This window comes from Petromyzon marinus, chromosome 41, assembly GCF_048934315.1.
Source record: "Petromyzon marinus isolate PM22_M1 ecotype Great Lakes invasive population chromosome 41, UKy_Petmar_22M1.pri1.0, whole genome shotgun sequence".
In the NCBI taxonomy this organism is placed as follows: domain Eukaryota; kingdom Metazoa; phylum Chordata; class Hyperoartia; order Petromyzontiformes; family Petromyzontidae; genus Petromyzon; species Petromyzon marinus.
This window is the reverse complement of record NC_133707.1, coordinates 10314297-10333973: the sequence shown is the minus strand read 5'-3', so window position 1 is coordinate 10333973 and position 19677 is coordinate 10314297. Positions and strand designations below refer to the sequence as shown.

General features: G+C 48.2%; 1 protein-coding gene across 1 annotated transcript in view; it reads left to right on the top strand.

Moving 5' to 3' along the window:
* Window positions 1-19677, top strand: part of LOC116950930 (neurotrypsin-like) — a 60525-nt gene that overhangs the window by 18990 nt on the left and 21858 nt on the right. Inside the window, exons 3-6 of the mRNA XM_076073379.1 lie at window positions 6127-6384; window positions 11038-11176; window positions 17434-17639; window positions 18671-18818. Of these exons, the coding sequence (XP_075929494.1) occupies window positions 6127-6384; window positions 11038-11176; window positions 17434-17639; window positions 18671-18818 (751 nt within the window). The remainder of the gene's footprint in view (window positions 1-6126; window positions 6385-11037; window positions 11177-17433; window positions 17640-18670; window positions 18819-19677) is intronic.

Genomic DNA, 19677 nt, shown 5'->3' with positions numbered 1-19677 from the left:
ATGTGGGTTTAATTCCTCCACAGTGCCTTGGTTGACTCTTCCCGAGCACTCCACCGAGTACTGGACAGCGATTTTAATGTCAGTCTGACATCCGTCTTCCAAAAGACTTTCCCCCATCTGTGTGTGGATGAAGAGCAAAATGTGTACAGTGACTGCAACATGTAAAAATACTTGTCAGCCTCTGGGCTACTGCCGTCTAAGATGTTAACACCAACTAAGTTAAGTGAATGTGCTGCGCAAGGCACATGTTCTATCAGATGTTTTTTGTTTCAGGTGGGCTTGTAGCCCATTGTATTTTCCTGACATGTTGCTTGCATTGTCACGTGACTGACCTCTACAGTTTGAGAGGTCCAACCTAAGGCCCTCCACCATCAAAGTGACAAAGTCTGCTCAACTTTAAACAGTGTGGCTCTCAGTTGGCTCAAAGCCCAGGAATCGCTCCACCACATTCCCGCTGCTGTTAACAAGCCGGAATATGAACGTCAATTGGTCCACATGTGACAGGTCTGGGGTGGAATTATTGAAAAATATTTGGCATCCCGAATCTCATCTGCTATTGTTTGGCGAGTTTTCGGACCCATTAGCTGAATGAGTTATTCACACATTGTCGATGACAAATAGGGCACTGTGCCTCTTCCTTTTCCGCCAAACGTTTTAATATGTTCAGCTAAGAATGGGTCAAATTGTGATAGCAACTCTAGGATGCCAAGGAAAGTACCGTTATCGGTTGACCCAAACCGTTCATCATCTCACCTAAACGCAAGTCCTCTTTCACCCAATAACTTGATCACTGCTACAACTCTTTTCAAGATGTCCCTCCAGTATTTACGTTCCCCATCAAGTTGCTACATGAGATCTGCATCTATAGCACTGCCCTTTGTCCGCTGGTGCAAGGCAAGCACGCGTGGTCTGTGTTCTGCACTCTTTTTGCGTTCCCCTATTCTTTCAGTGCTTCCAGTCACTAAATCCCTGACTAAAGCCACCGAGCTTACTGGAGAACAGTTTGCATGCACAACAGTGCACACAACCTGTTGAGGGTGAGTACAGTAGTCACTGTCTAGAAACATTCTGCCCATTTGGCAATATACAGTTCAGAAGTCCATTGTTGAAACTTGTCGTCTCTCCACCAAGCGCTCTATCTCGGACTGAAGCTGGGTATTTTTCACTGCTGTTTTGGAAGGGGACTGCTCCTCTTTCAATAAGCACTGACTTAACAATGTCACTGGAAGTACTTTGCCATAATGCAGGATAAGTGACCTCATAGCACCAGGAATGGCTTGGTTGCTGATTTGATTCTTGTGAACTGTCCAACTGCTCCTGAGGTATATCCTTAGTTTTTTCGGTAAAGTCACGTTGAAGGGAAACAACAAAATAATAAAATATATATATAACAATAAAAAATTCTCACGACGTTTCGACCATAACTCAAACGGTCGTCTTCAGGTGTGTTGGTTTGCATAAATGTATTTTTAAACGGCGCATTTATTTATTTATAAAAAACGTTAGCGCCACGCGCAACGATTTGGCAGTTTATTTAGGACTAGTCCATCTATATTCTGAAAAGAGGAGGGGGGAGACGAAATTTTTTATAATGTATGCTGTCTGAAAGCCACTGTAAGCGTGAACAATCAATTAAGACCTGAAATGGTTTATCAAATCTTTCCAATGATTGCTAAGATAGAATCCATCTTCTCGGTTGAAATTGTCTCTGTGCTTGTATATGTGGATAGCCTCATGAACGAATCTCTCATGGAAGCCAGATGGCTTACAAAGAACCTCTGTCTTGGAAAAGTCAATGGCATGTGAGCCTACTGAATTAGAACAATGATCTGCCACGGCCGAGGTGTTGGTCCTACCGTGTTTAAGGTGTTAATGATGGTTCTTGTGTACCATTAGCTGTTGAGGGTTCGCCTTCTAAGGATGGCTCTGGGGGAGTGACAACATTACTGGAAACTGAACTCGTGCTAGTGCCTTCCTCACAGCTGACAAGAGTGCTGCTGCTGTCGTCATTATTACTATCGGAGGGTTTTTTGAAAGAAGTTGTCAATGAGTGGAACACTTTGAAGCCAAACTGCCTCTCTTGCCTCCTTTTCTTTTTTGTCTTTGCTTTGGGAGCACCACGATTCCAACGTTTGTGGTCCATGTTTCAGAACGAGTATGCCATTTATATGAATATATTTATAGCATATCTCAATACTTATTCAATTATCATTGAATTAATGTATAGTGACGACACCCTTCAAATACTTTTGTTGGAAAATACAATCAAGTGTTAGGCAGTTTTGAGTAGATAAAAGACAAAAATAGAAACGCACATAAACGAAAATAACCATAACCCTTTAAAAAGGTTGTTAGAAAATAGCCCTTAGGAGGGATTGATGAAATAGCCTTTAAAAAGGCTGTTGGTTTAGAAAAGATAATAAAAATAGTATCTTAATATATTACTGTGGCATACCAAGCTAGAAAACAGGCATATGTCTGTAGCTTTTTCCAACCAATACATTTCTTACATACCTGCCTGACACAGAGAGAATTATGCTGCTTGAATTTCAAAAGATAACTTTTTTAACATTGGCTGAACAATCAACAAAGGTTTCTGATAAGTCAGTGAAATGACTTGGTGGAGACTATGCACATAGGCCACACCCCATCGATGGGGAGGGGCCACACCCTATAGGCCACACCCCATTGATGGGGAGGGGCCACACCCCATAGGCCACACCCCATCGATGGGGAGGGGCCACACCCCATAGGCCACACCCCATCGATGGGGAGGGGGAAAATACCTCGTGAGAGCTGTCGACAATTTGCATGTCAACGTGAGCATTATCTACTTCCGTGGATCTAAAACACAGACGGTCACTGGAAAAAATAAATTATCTTTTCCCTAATCTTTAAGTATGGATTGGGTCTCATATATGCGTTAGTGTATGAAAAAAGATAGCTTTTGACATTTTTTTATGTTTCACAAAACCACGGTGTATTTTTAATAATTGAATAGTCAACGGCGAACTAAGCTCTCAACAAATGACGAGCCCTCGGTCTCACTAGCGGGCTTTTTAGTGCAGCTAATTTGGTTGTAAGGGCAGCTAGCTGGCACAAATGGCAGCTAGCTCACTGATTTATGTTAACAAGCTGAATCACGTGGGCAGCGAGCTAGGGAAAATGGGCAGCTAGCTAAAATAAAGGGATAGCTAGTCACGGTAAGTCAAAAAACGAACGGCTTGCCATAATACGACGCTCTTCAAACTGTTCTGTTACAGTGAGGGATAAAAGTATTTGATCCCCTGCTAATTTTGTACGTTTGCCCACTGACAAAGAAACGATCAGTCTATAATTTTAATGGTAGGTTATTTGAACAGTGAGAGACAGAATAACAACAAAAAATCCAGAAAAACGCATATCAAAAATGTTATAAATTGATTTGCATTGTAATGAGGGAAATAAGTATTTGACCCCTCTGCAAAACATGACTTAGTACTTGGTGGCAAAACCCTTGTTGGGAATCACAGAGGTCAGACGTTTCTTGTAGTTGGCCACCAGGTTTGCACACATCTCAGGAGGGATTTTGGCCCACTCCTCTTTGCAGATCTTCTCCAAGTCATTAAGGTGTCGAGGCTGACGTTTGGCAACTCGAACCTTCAGCTCCCTCCACAGATTTTCTATGGGATTAAGGTCTGGAGACTGGCGAGGCCACTCCAGGACCGTAATGTGCTTCTTCTTGAGCCACTCCTTTGTTACCTTGGCCGTGTGTTTTGGGTCATTGTCATGCTGGAATACCCATCCACGACCCATTTTCAATACCTTGGCTGAGGGAAGGAGGTTCTCACCCAAGATTTGACGATACATGGACCCGTCCATCGTCCCTCTGATGCGGTGAAATTGTCCTGTCCCCTTAGCAGAAAAACACCCCCAAAGCATAATGTTTCCACCTCCATGTGTTGACGGTGGGGATGGTGTTCTTGGGGTCATAGGCAGCATTCCTCCTCCTCCAAACACGGCGAGTTGAGTTGACGCCAAAGAGCTCCATTTTGGTCTCATCTGACCACAACACTTCCACCCAGTTGTCCTCTGAATCATTCAAATGTTCATTGGCAAACTTCAGACGGGCATGTATATGCGCTTTCTTGAGCAGGGGGACCTTGCGGGCGCTGCAGGATTTCAGTCCTTCACGGCGTAGTGTGTTACCAATTGTTTTCTTGGTGACTATGGTCCCAGCTGCCTTGAGATCATTGACAAGATCCTCCCGTGTAGTTCTGGGCTGATTCCTCACCGTTCTCATGATCATTGCAACTCCACGAGGTGAGATCTTGCATGGAGCCCCAGGCCGAGGGAGATTGACAGTTCTTGTGTGTTTCTTCCATTTGCGAATAATCACACCAACTGTTGTCACCTTCTCACCAAGCTGCTTGGCAATGGTCTTGTAGCCCATTCCAGCCTTGTGTAGGTCTTCAATCTTGTCCCTGACATCCTTGGAGAGCTCTTTGGTCTTGGCCATGGTGGAGTGTTTGGAATCTAAGTGATTGCTTCTGTGGACAGGTGCCTTTTATACAGGTAACAAGCTGAGATTAGGAGCACTCCCTTTAAGAGTGTGCTCCTAATCTCAGCTCGTTACCTGTATAAAAGACACCTGGGAGCCAGAAATCTTTCTGATTGAGAGGGGGTCAAATACTTATTTCCCTCATTAAAATGCAAATCAATTTATAACATTTTTGACATGCGTTTTCTGGATTTTTTGTTATTCTGTATATCACTGTTCAAATAAACCTACCATTAAAATTATAGACTGATCATTTCTTTGTCAGTGGGCAAACGTACAAAATCAGCAGGGGATCAAATACTTTTTTCCCTCACTGTATGCAGAATGAACTGACTTGTTGGTGAATATTGAATCATGTCACAACATATTGTAGCGTGCCAACCAGTGGCTCAGTTGTACAGAAGCACTACTCTCTGAGAGGTTCTCGTTTTAAGCATGCACTGTATGTACCAGGGGGCCCCAGGTGTTACGCTCGATGTGTGCACCGAGGGGCCTGGGGGCCCTAGTGGTCAGCTCACACTTTAAGCACCGAGGGGCCTCACATTGTAAGGGCTGCAGGGCCCGGGGACCCGAGTGGTCAGCTCACTCTTTAAACGCCAAGGGGCCTGGGGTCCCCCACACTGTAAGGGCTGAGGGGCCTGGGGGCCCTAGTGGTCAGCTCATGATTTAAGCGCGGAGGGGCCTGGGAGCCATCACACTGTAAGGGCTGAGGGGTCTGGGGGGCCCTAGTGCGAGCTCACACTATAAGCACCCAGGGGCCTAGTGGCCAGCTTGCGCTGTGCACACTGAGGACCCTGACGTTCAACTTCCTTTGGAAGTCTTGGGGCACGCACCGTGCGTGGCCTGAGGCTTGGAGGCCTCCCGGCAGTCCAAGGCCCTGGGGCACTGGCCCGGTCCACAATCCAGCCTTGGTCAACACCGCCGTTGCTGTTGTTGTCGAGGTGATGAGCGGAGTGGTCAAAGATTGTGACGGGGATGTGAAAATAATTGAGAAACAAGACGAATGTAATGGTGAAGCCGACGCGCGCAGTGATTCACCACCCCGGTCATTACAAAGGATCAGTTAGTTTTTGTCTCATTTATAGCCTCTCATTAATATTGTTTCAAATTACTTTCCTGTCTCATAGTTTCGTCTGCCCCATTACCGTGAGCCTGAATGTAATCTAAGCAAGAGATTTGCACCTAATTAGCATTAATAGAAGAAAACACACGTCTAGATTACAAACGCGCTTCGATGCATCTACCACAAGGTGGTGGCAACTGATTGATCGAATCGCCGCCCTGAATTTCGGCAACTGATTAAGGGTTGGGGTTTTTAGTCCATTGGTAAAGGCCTTCAGAATCATGGTCTCTGGGTGGAGAAAAACAACAACACCAAACCACCCATGGGACCGTTCTTCCAGAGATTTGGCGAGATGCGGCGTCACTTTCGCGGTCTGATTGTGCGATGGGCGTTGTTGAAAAAACTCATCATCGGAAGAACAACTTCTGATCTCTCAGTGGTCACGCTCGCCTCTCCCAATCTTCTTGACTCCCCCCCCCCCCAACCACGCCGCTGCCGGCTGCCGGCGCCCCTCGCCACGCAGACGAGGACTGCGTGGACTCGTGGTTGCAGCGGCACGGCGGCGCGCGGCGCTACTACGGCGGCGCCGTGACCGTCACGGAGTCGGGCGACGCGTGCCTGAGCTGGAGCCTCTTCCCCGACTTCTCGCGACGCTTCCCGCGGGGCGCCGGCCTCGGCGACCACAGCCGCTGCCGGAACCCCGACGGAGACGCCCGGCCGTGGTGCTTCCGACGCGAGGCCGGCGGCGTCGTGGGCTGGGCCTACTGCCGGTGCAACGACGGTGAGAGGCGGCCCCCACCAACCCCCGGTGGCCCCGCGGCGTGGCCTCGCCGACGCGTGGAGGGGGTTTCTCGCGCGCGCCGTCGGCTCGGGGAGCGGGAGATGAGTGGGGGTGGGGGGGGTTAATGTGAAACCAACTTCAACAAAGGAATATCAAGGGCAAGGCAGAATGATTACCGTGATTGTACGATTAACTTATTTTGTTTATCACGCGTTCCACTTTGGCTGTCGCTATGTATGTGAGGAACGACTTCCGTCGTTGTTTAATATCAAACAGGTGTTGTTTGGGAGGCAGTATGGGGCGCCGCGGTGGCGAGATATTAACTGCCTCGCCTGGTATACACGAGGTTGTGGCTTCGATCATGACCCAGTCGCCTGTATATTAGGAGTTTTCATTGTCTCTCTCTCCCTGTGGTTGCATGGATTTTTCTCCAGGTCCTCCGTTTGTTCCTACACATTTGGAACCAACACGCGTTTCGAGTATTCGGCTGCTATAAACATCCACCTGATAAGCCACTTCGTTGAGCTATCATTTATGATGGCCAGGTGGCTTCTGAAAAAGAGCTCCATATAGCTCATTGGCCCTTACCTGGTAAAATAAAAAATTGTACAAGGGGGGTCTGTGCCTTCAGCAGGAAGTCTCAGCCCCCTCCTGCCACTAAACAGATGGAGGGTTGCTTGTGTGGAGCCGACTTTGTCAGGGTACAAGGCAACATGACGTGGATTCGCCAGTTGCTCTGGACGCAGCCGCATGACGTGGCACGTTGAGCTCAGGAGGTGGTCAGGCGGTTCAGGGGAGGGCGCTGAGCTGGCACTGCTGAGATTTTCTCTACGGATCCTCCGGTTGTCCCCGCCACGTTTAGAAACGTGCATTGCGGTTATTTAGATTGTTTTGGTGCTAGAAATGTCCAAATGATGGGCCAATTTGCCGAGCTATCATTTGTGGCCAGGTCGCTTCCGAAAAATAAGTTAATGTCTCGGTGGACTTTTTGCCTGGTAGGATGTGGATGGTTTAGTTCTATTGTTATGTGTTTGGATAGTTTGTACCCCTATCGTGTTTGGTGTTGTTTGTTGTTGTAACGTTCTTACCCGCCCCTACTGGACATCTGTGAATAAGAGCTTCATAGGTCATCGGATTCCTTCTCAAGTATAAATAAATATTCTGATTCTGAAGATCATAATCTCAGGCTGCCGCTGCCACCGCGTGGCCGCCCTATCCTGGCCAGCTGACTCAAACACTCAATAGACGATGAAACATTTATGTTCATGTATTCTGTCATTAGGACTCTGTAATGCATAGTAAACAACAACAAAAACCTCCAACAAATTTTGGAATGACGTTTACGTTATTTATAAAACCTTGAGTAATCGGGATTCAACGCACATTTGTACATGTAAAGAGGAGGTGATGAACACATCCTGGAAAGGATAAACATAGAGGAAGAATGAAGGTTGAGTGAAGGGTACTGCGATATTCTGGGCTTGTGACGAGGGCCAATGGCGACCGGCTGAAAAGGAAGGTGACGGAGGAAACCCTGGACAGACCAGGAACTGCCATCTGTGAAAAGGAGCTTCACAGCTCATCGGATTTCCGATTCTGAGGAACTGACTGGGGGTCGCACATTGAACGCTGCGTGGGGTGGAAGCCATCACAGCTGAGACGTCGCAGCGAGCGACAGACGCAGAGAGATGGCGAGAAGTGGAGAGAGGCCACTGCAAGGAGACGTCGCTGAAGGAACCGGTCGCATCCCCGACGGCCCAGAAAGCCTACGGGCACTCGGAGGGGAGACGAATCGGGACGGGGTTAGGGCGGCGGCGTGGATGTGAACCGGACCCGAGCCACACGCTGCCACTACCGCCGTGGCGCTCTGATCGACGTGTGGGCCGGGCGGCCTTTGAATGCGCTAAGAATGCCATTGAAGGGCGCCCGCTCTGGGGGAACGCGCGCCAATTGTTCTTCTCGGCGACCGCCCCCATCCACATTTATAGCCCCGCGCGCTCCGTGCTGGCTAAAAAAAAAAAAATCCGCATCCACGTATCTCTGTGGCATCCACAATGGGCAGTCTTTCTCTTTTTTTTTCATTTTAAATGCAAAACAGAGCCTCTTTAACGCAGTCACAAAGGGGGAATATTTGTAAGGCTTAGGTTTGCCAGAAGGTCTTTGTAGCCATATGTGCGCACGTGTGTGTGTGTCTGTGTGTCGAGGATCGGTAGTGTAGCTTTCATGGCCACGCGCTATGAACCCGGTGACCCGAGTTCGACTCCCGCGCACGGCCACCAACACCAGTGACGATTATCTGAACAGGTCCTAGGCCTCTCTCCTAGGTCGACTCGGCCTCAAATGAGTACCTCGTGCTGTGTGGAAACATCACGATTGGAGAGACAAAAGCGGCCGGGCGTGGCGCTGGCCACCCACCCCCTCGTGTGGTGTGCCGGCCTTCATAGGTGCTGCTCGCTAACAGCACTTGCCCCAAAAGTCTGCTTAGGCTGTACGGGGGATCTTTGTCTTTGTTGTATCGAAGAGTGGTCATGGAGTGAGTGAGAAGCTCGCTGCACGACTCACACGGCAACCCGCGTTCCAATTCTCAGTCATAGCTAAAATCGGTGGCAACTGTCTGAACCGGTCCTCGTTTAGAATGATTTAGCCATCAATGAGTACCCAGTGTTCCGTTTGGAATTGATAAGAGCTACCATACTGCCTCTACTTGACTACTGTGACATCGTGTATAAATCAGCCCCAAGTACTGTACTGATGAAGCTTGATTCCATCTATCACTCGTCCTTAAGATTTACATTGAACTACCCATATAGGACTCACCACTGTGATCTCTACATTGGGTCAAACTTAACATCTCTTAATGTTCGACGGCTTGTGCATCAGATCTTATTTATTCACGATGTACTTGCAAACAAAATCCGCAGACTACCTGCTGGATCTTCTCTCTGTTTCAAAGAACAAATTTGACCTCAGGTCTTCGCTCATTTGCCAGCTTCATATTCCCTATTGCCGTATAAAAACTGGAGGAAGGGCCTTTGCTATTGATGCCCCCAGGGTCTGGAATGCTATTGCCAATAAACTGCAACTTGAATCGCTACCAATGAGATCTTCTCTTAAAACTGCTCTAGAGGAGTTGTACAACCCTAGCTGCCACTGCTATTCAGTGGCCTAAAATAAAATAAAATGTTTTGCTCCGGATGACCGCTGAAAAATATTAACTGTATTTTGATTTAGCGTGCTGATCTTTAAGGTGCATTGAAAAATGTGATACTCCGACTGATGCTTCTGTTGTTGTGGAGTAACTCATGCAGCCAGCTATGGCTCTAGGATTTGGTGTTACATGTTATTTATGTAGTTTATTTTAAAAATTCGGTCACAGTCCCTGTGATCACTGTTACGTTGCAATTATGGCTTTATTTTTTGGTGATTTCAAAAACGTTTTTTGATTGGACATGTTTGTTTTGTTGTAGTACGGAGTGAGACTGATGGCCTTAATCTAATTCTTCTTGTGGTTGTTGTTGTTGTTGTTTGACTTGCATCCTACTGGGATTTTTTGCACACAGCGTTGGTGTACGGTGCTTTTTTTAGGAATATTTTTGCTGTTTTTTTCCTGGATTTTCTGTTTGCACAGTCACATGGTCACTTTAAGATGTTTTTCTTGTTTGTGTTTTTGTTTTTTTGTTTGCTGTGCTTGCACCCGATTCAAGAGCCGAATGGCTCACAGGGCTATACCAAAATAAATAAACTGAAAAGTGAAACAGTATTTAATGTAAACATCAGCACCCGAGGAGACAAATTGTGGCCAAGAGTGGTGCTAGCCACGCCTCCATCACGTGCGCCATTCTGGCCTTGGTAGGTACTCGCTCACAGCACTTAACCCCACAGTCTACGTAGGCTACACTGGGTGGAGGGGGGATCTTTACCTTGGCGTGGTGTACCTGTGCTGCACCATGTATACAGTGTGTCGGTGCAGCTGCATACCCGCGCGTGTGTGTGTGCGCGCGCATTTATTACAAGTAAACATGGCCAGGCACGGTGGCGCGCGCATATGATTCGGCAATTTAGAGGCGAGAGTGAGCCTAACCTGACTAATGAGATGAAGGTGGAAAGGTGGGAGGGGTTTGGAGGGGGGTCCTGGTAGAAAGAACGACAGGAGCCGAGCCCAGAGAGCCACGCGGCTCCTGAAGGATTCCTGGAATGGCTGAGCATGGCTCGGGTCTGCTATCAAGCGGTGGTGGAAATGCAGCACGGTTGTCCGGTGCGTGCGTGGCGGTGGGGAGCGGTGGGGAGCGGTGGCGCAGCGATTAGCGTGCCACGCTACGGACCCGGCGACCCGAGTTCGATTCCCGCTCGCGGCCAACGACACCCAGTGACGATTATCTGGGCCTCCCCCAAGGTCGACTCGGCCTCAAATGAGCACCTGGTGCGGTGTCTCAAATATCGCCACTGGGGAGACAAAGGCGGCCGTGCGTGGTGTTGGCCACCAACCCCTTCGTGTGCCGTATCCGGCCTTCACAGGTGCTCGCTGACAGCACTTGCCCCAAAAGTCTGTTCAGGCTATACGGGGGATCTTTGTCATTGTTTTGGTTTTTTCACGGTGGTGGCGGTGGTGACGGCGTTGGTGGCGGGGGTTGCGTCCGCCCGTTGTCTTGCCAGGAGCGGTGCGGCTGTCCGGAGGGGCCACTGGCACGGAGGGGCACGTGGAGGTCTACTGGGCCGGGCGGTGGGGCACGGTGTGCGCCCGCGGCTGGGACTCACGGCACGCCACCGTTGTGTGTCGCCAACTCGGCCTCGGGTACTCAACAACTCAGACACTCACTAACATAGACACTCACTAACATAGACACTCACCAACTTAGACACCAACTTAGACACTCACCAACTTAGACACCCACCAACTTAGACACCAACTTAGACACCCACTTAGACACCCACCGACTTAGACACCAACTTAGACACTCAACAACTTAGACACCAACTTAGACACCCACCAACTTAGACACCAACTTAGACACCCACTTAGACACCCACCAACTTAGACACCAACTTAGACACTCAACAACTTAGACACCAACTTAGACACTCAACAACTTAGACACTCACCAACTTAGACACTCACCAACTTAGACACCAACTTAGACACCAACTTAGACACAAACTTAGACACTCACTAGCATAGACACCAACTTAGACACTCACCAACTTAGACACCCACTTAGACACTCACTAGCATAGACACCAACTTAGACACTCAACAACTTAGACACCAACTTAGACACCCACTTAGACACTCACCAACTTAGACACCCACTTAGACGCTCACTAGCATAGACACTAACTTAGACACCCACTTAGACACCCACTTAGACACCAACTTAGACACTCACTAGCATAGACACCAACTTAGACACCAACTTAGACACCAACTTAGACACTCACCAACTTAGACACTCACCAACTTAGACACTCACTAGCATAGACACTCACCAACTTAGACACCCACCAACTTAGACACTCACCAACTTAGACACTCACCAACTTAGACACCCACCAACTTAGACACTCACTAACATAGACACCCACTAACATAGACACTCACCAACTTAGACACTCACCAACTTAGACACTCACTAGCATAGACACCCACTAGCATAGACACCAACTTAGACACCAACTTAGACACTCACTAACATAGACACCAACTTAGACACTCACCAACTTAGATACCAACTTAGACACTCACTAACATAGACACCAACTTACTTAGACACCAACTTAGACACCAACTTAGACACCAACTTAGACACTCAACAACTTAGACACCAACTTAGACACTCACTAACATAGACACTAACTTAGACACTCACCAACTTAGACACCAACTTAGACACCAACTTAGACACTCAACAACTTAGACACCCACTTACATAGACACTCACCAACATAGACACTCACCAACTTAGACACTCACCAACTTAGACACTCACTAGCATAGACACCCACTAGCATAGACACCAACTTAGACACCAACTTAGACACTCACTAACATAGACACGAACTTAGACACTCACCAACTTAGACACCAACTTAGACACCAACTTAGACACCAACTTAGTCACTCACTAGCATAGACACTCACTAGCATAGAAACTCACTGACATAGACACCCACCAACTTAGACACCAACTTAGACACCAACTTAGACACTCACCAACTTAGACACCAACTTAGACACTCACCAACTTAGACACCCACTTAGACACTCACCAACTTAGACACCCACTTAGACACTCACCAACTTAGACACCAACTTAGACACTCACTAACTTAGACACTCACTAACATAGACACTCACTAACTTAGACACTCACTAACATAGACACTCACTAGCATAGACACTCACTAGCATAGACACTCACCAACTTAGACACCAACTTAGACACCAACTTAGACACTCACCAACTTAGACACCAACTTAGACACTCACTAACTTAGACACTCACTAACATAGACGCTCACTAACTTAGACACTCGCTAACATAGACACTCACTAGCATAGACACTCACTAGCATAGATACTCACCAAATTAGACACCAACTTAAGACACCAACTTAGACACTCACCAACTTAGACGCCAACTTAGACACCCAACAACTTAGACACCCACCAACTTAGACACTCACTAACATAAACACTCACTCACATAGACACCCACTAACATAGACACCAACTTAGACACTCACCAACTTAGACACCCACTTACATAGACATTCACTAACATAGACACTCACTTACATAGACACTAACATAGATACTCACTAACATAGACACTCACCAACTTAGACACTCACTAACTTAGACACCAACTTAGACACTCACTAACTTAGACACTCACTAACATAGACACTCACCAACTTAGACACTCACTAACTTAGACACCAACTTAGAAACTCACTAACTTAGACACTCACCAACTTAGACACCAACTTAGACACTCACCAACTTAGACACCAACTTAGACACTCACTAACTTAGATACTCACTAACATAGACACTCACTAACTTAGACACTCACTAACATAGACACTCACTAGCATAGACACTCACTAACATAGACACTCACCAACTTAGACACCAACTTAGACACTCACCAACTTAGACACCAACTTAGACACTCACTAACTTAAACACTCACTAACATAGACACTCACTAACTTAGACACTCACTAACATAGACACTCACTAGCATAGACACTCACGAGCATAGACACTCACCAACTTAGACACCAACTTAGACACCAACTTAGACACTCACCAACTTAGACACCAACTTAGACACCCACCAACTTAGACACCCACCAACTTAGACACTCACTAACATAGACACTCACTCACATAGACACCCACTAACATAGACACCAACTTAAATACTCACCAACTTAGACACCCACTTACATAGACACTCACTAACATAGTCACTCACTTACATAGACATTAACATAGACACTCACTAACATAGACACTCACGAACTTAGACACTCACTAACTTAAACACCAACTTAGACACTCACTAACTTAGACACTCACTAACATAGACACTCACCAACTTAGACACTCACTAACTTAAACACCAACTTAGACACTCACTAACTTAGACACCAACTTAGACACTCACTAACTTAGACACTCACCAACTTAGACACTAACTTAGACACTCACTAACTTAGACAGTCACCAACTTAGACACCAACTTAGACACTCACTAGCATAGACACTCACCAAGTTAGATACTCACTAACATAGACACTCACTAACTTAGACACTCACTAACATAGACACTCACTAGCATAGACACTCACTAACTTAGACACTCACTAGCATAGTCACTCACTAACTTAGACACCAACTTAGACACTCACTAACATAGACACTCACCAACTTAGACACCAACTTAGACACAACTTAGACACTCACTAACATAGACACTCACTAACATAGACACTCACCAACTTAGACACCAACTTAGACACCCACTAACGTAGACACTCACCAACCTAGACACCAACTTAGACACTCACTACCATAGACACTCACCAACTTAGACACCAACTTAGACACTCACTACCATAGACACTCACCAACTTAGACACCAACTTAGACACTAACATAGACACTCACCAACTTAGACACAACTTAGACACTCACTAGCATAGACACTCACTAACACAGACACTAACATAGACACTCACTAATATAGACATTCACTAACATAGACAATCACTAACATAGTCACTCACTAACATAGACACCAACTTAGACACTCACTAACTTAGACACCAACTTAGACACTCACTAGCATAGACACTCACTGACATAGACACTCACCAACTTAGACACCAACTTAGACACCAACTTAGACACTCACTAACATAAACACTCACTAACATAGACACTCACTAACTTAGACACCAATTTAGACACTCACTAGTATAGGCACTCACTAACATAGACACTCACCAACTTAGATACCAACTTAGACACCAACTTAGACACTCACTAACATAGACACTCACTAACATAGACACTCACTAGCATAGGCATCAACTTAGACACCAACTTAGACACTCACCGACTTAGACACCAAGTTAGACACTCACTAACATAGACACCAACTTAGACACTCACTAGCATAGACACTCACTAATATAGACACTCACCAACTTAGACACCAACTTAGACACTCACTAGCATAGTCACCAACTTAGACACTCATTACCATAGACACTCACCAACTTAGACACTCACTAACATAGACACTCACCAACTTAGGCACCAACTTAGACACTAACTACCATAGACACTCACCAACTTAGACACCAACTTAGACACTCACTAGCATAGTCACCAACTTAGACACTCACTACCATAGACACTCACCAACTTAGACACTCACTAGCATAGACACTCACCAACTTAGACACCAACTTAGGCACTCACTAGGATAGACACTCACCAACTTAGACACCAGCTTAGACACCAACTTAGACACTCACTAGCATAGACACTAACATAGACACTCACTACCATAGACACTCACCAACTTAGACACCAACTTAGACACTCACTAACATAGACACTCACCAACTTAGACACCGACTTGGACACTCACTAACATAGACACTCACCAACTTAGACACCAACATAGACACCAACTTAGACACTCACTAACATAGACACTCACCAACTTAGACACTCACTAGCATAGACACTCACTAACATAGACACCAACTTAGACACTCACTAGCATAGACACTCACTAACATAGACACTCACTTACATAGATACTCACTAACATAGACACTCACCAACATAGACACTAACATAGACACTCACTAACATAGACACTCACTAACATAGACACTCACTAACGTAGACACTCACTAACATAGACACTCACTACCATAGACACTCACTAACATAGACACTCACTTACATAGACACCCACTAACATAGGCACTCACTTACATAGACACTCACTAACATAGACACTCACCAACATAGACACTAACATAGACACTCACTAACATAGACACTCACTAACATAGACACTCACTAACGTAGACACTCACTAACATAGACACTCACTAACAAAGACACTCACTTACATAGACAACCACTAACATAGACATTCACTAACATAGACACTCACTTACATAGACACCCACTAACATAGACACCCACTAACATATACACTCACTTACATAGACCCCCACTAATATAGACACTCACTAACATAGACACTCACTTACATAGACACTCACTAACGTAGACACTCACTAACATAGACACTCACATAGACACTCACTACCATAGACACTGACATAGGCACTCACTAATATAGACACTCACTAACATGGACACTAGCATAGACACCCACTAACATAGACACTCACTAACAGAGACACTCACCAACTGAGACACTCACTAACATAGACACTCACTAACATGGACACTAACATAGACACTCACTAACATAGACACTCACTAACATAGACACTAACATTGACACTCACTAACAGAGACGCTCACCAACTAAGACATGTATTACTCGTAGAGATCATCTCCAATGTAGATTTTCGCCGATCTCGCTTGTGGCAGTGTGAATTCTGAACTGTCATGGCAGGGACCAGTGTCCCCGTCGGTGCAGCCACTATTGACTTCGCGCAATTTGAGATGACACATTTTCCCAACATCGGCGGGACGACGGGCTTAGTGGAAAGTTATTTATTTTTTAATGCGATGGACGAATCGTAAAAGCTACATCAGCGTGTCAAAGCGACTGGAACTTCTTTTATTTCGGGCACTTATCCGGCAGTGACAATCGCGGTGATGCGGTGGCTTTTTTGTTAATTTAATTTCAACTCGACGCGAGCCCGCCGGTACACGTCACCGATCGCGGAACAAGAATGTCGGCGGACATCGTTACGGCAAGCAACAGCCCTGAGATTGAAGCCCCGGTGGCCGGGCTAGATGACGGAGGAGGGGTCGGATCGGGCTCCCTGCGTCCCACGGAGCCCCTTCATGGTGGCCTGGTCTCAGTGTGTCTCTAGGGCAGTGGTTCTTCTTCTTCTTCTTAACCTGGGGTGCATCACGCTGTACCCCCTGGCTGCTGCGGGACGCCCTTCCTGGGGGCACGAGACGCGGGCAGACTGTTTTTTCAGAAGTTGAATAAATCGAAAACACAAATTGAGCACGGGCACGTGAGTTCAAACTTACTTTGTTTCATCAAACCTACGTCTCTATTCACATGCACTTTGTTGAGCGATTGAGAACCAAAGCGGGTGCAAGGCTGTAGTAAAGGTGAAGAAGCACTGCTCTAGGGTTAGGGGTCACGGTTAGTGCCCACGCACGGTGCCAGGCTCGTGGCCCACGGGGGCGAGGGAGTGCCGCTCACGCGGCCCGCAAACTCGCCCGGGCCGCCCATTGCCGCTCGAGCGCTTCGCGGAGCGCTACGATCTTGTCGTTTTTTTGGCGGTCGTTGCCGTTGGCAGGGAGAGGGGCATTGCGAGGAGCCGGGCCCGCTCCGGCCCCGGGCGCGGCGACTCCGGCCACGACCCCTCCGGCCACTGGCTGGGCCTGGCGTGCACCGGGGCCGAGGGGGCGCTGTCTCGTTGTCCGCGCGCCGCGGGCGGCAGGGCCGCCGCTGCCGGCTGCGGGCGCCTGGGGGACGCTGGCGTGACCTGCGTGATGCGCAAAGGTGTGACGCCGGGGGGTGTGTGACGCCGGGGGGTGTGTGACGCCGGGGGGTGTGACGCCGGGGGGTGTGTCGCCGGGGGGTGTGACGCCGGGAGGTGTGATGCCAGGGGTGTGACGCCGGGGGTGTGACGCCAGGGGGTGTGTGACGCCGGGGGTGTGACGCCGGGGGTGTGACGCCAGGGGGTGTGTGACGCCGGGGGTGTGACGCTGGGGGTGTGACGCCGGGGGTGTGACGCCAGGGTGTGTGACGCCGGGGGTGTGACGCTGGGGGTGTGACGCCGGGGGTGTGACGCCGGGGGGTGTGACGCCGGGGATGTGACGCCGGGGGTGTGACGCCAGGGTGTGTGACACTGAGGGGTGTGACGCCGGGGGGTGTGACGCCGGGGGGTGTGACGCCGGGGGGTGTGACGCCGGGGGGTGTGACGCCGAGGTGTGTGACGCCGGGGGTGTGACGCTGGGTTGTGTGACACTGGGTGTGTGACGCCGGGGGGTGTGACGCCGGGTTGTGTGATGCTGGGTTGCGATGCTGGGGTGTGACGCTGGGATGTGACGCTGCCCAAATGTCCTGGTTTGGCCGAGACTGTCCCAGTTTCAGAAGGGCTGCGCTGGTTGTCACCCTGAACAACATTGGCAAGGTTTGGCGTTTTGCTCAAGTTTATGGACATTTCTGACGTGAAAATAAAAAACAATTATGCTCAATATCGCGCATTGGCTGTCGAAGCTTTGGTGAGTTTCATGTTGGCTGTTGTCATCAAGTTTCGTTTTGTATTTTCCGCCGTCGTGTTGTCTGGTTATACGTTTTCTGTTGCAGCTGTATCTTCTGTTGCTTTGTCTGGCAAAAGGTTGTCTATTGAAGCTCTGTTGAAGCTGTGTCTGTCTTCTGTGGTGTCGTCTGGCTGCACATTGTCTGTTGAAGCTCGGTCTTCTTTGGCCTTGTCTCGGCTCTTCACGTTGCCTGCTGAAGCTTCGCCCCACGTCGTGCCGCGTCGTCCAGTGACGCGGCCGCTCTGCCGGGGGTCGTTGCGGTCGCAGGTTCCATGCCATCGTTGAGGCTGGCGGGTGGCCGCTCGGCGCTGGAAGGCCGCGTGGAGGTGCTGCACGCGGGCGCCTGGGGCACCGTCTGCGACGATCAGTGGGACGGCCGCGACGCCCAGGTGGTGTGCCGCCAGCTCGGCCTGAGGTCCGCACCGACCGCCCTGCCATAGGAATGTGGAATTTCCACCACTGCCCCATGTCCTTACCATGCCCGTTGCCACTTGCATTGGTTACTTAAGGTTCTGCTTTTTAAATCAAAGTGACAAAGGGCTGTAGCACCAAAGTACGTGCTCACGATACAGCTGTTCTGGGGGTCTCTTCAACATCTCGGTGGCTAAGAGACGTTAACTACCTCGCCTGGTATGCAGGAAGTCGTGGTTTCGATCCCGACCCCGACGCCTGCTCTATATTTGGAGTTTGGATGTTCTCCTCGTGGTTGTGTTGATTTTTCTCCAAGTTCCTCCGGTTTTGCCCTCCACGTTTGGAATCAACATCAGGCGTTTAGAGTATTTGGCTGCTGTACATTTGCGCATAATAAGACTTCGTTGAGCTATCATTTGTGGCCAGGTCGCGTATGAAACAGAGCTTTACCTGGTGAAATAAAAATAGTTCAGGTTAAATAGTTTTATTTCGCCCACTCTTCCACGTTGCCCAGATATCTTGGAAGAGGTGGGGGATAACCACATTTTACCCCACCGATTGACTGCGGTGCACCCATCGATATCGCACACAGGGTTTCAACCGCCCTACCGGACAATGGAATTGAATCGGCGACTTTTGGATTGCAAGTCCAGTGTGCCGACAGTGACATCACGGCAGCATTCCCGCCGTTCATTGTAAATGATGATATTGGCAAAGTAGGAAACTCTGGGCCGTGTCCCCTAAACCCCCAGTGTTAATTCGGCCATGCGTAGAATCGTCGTGTATCTATGTTGAACTTCTTTCGCATCGCACGTGGTCACCTCCGATTGGCGCGGTTGGCTACGTACGGCGCGAAAGAAGTT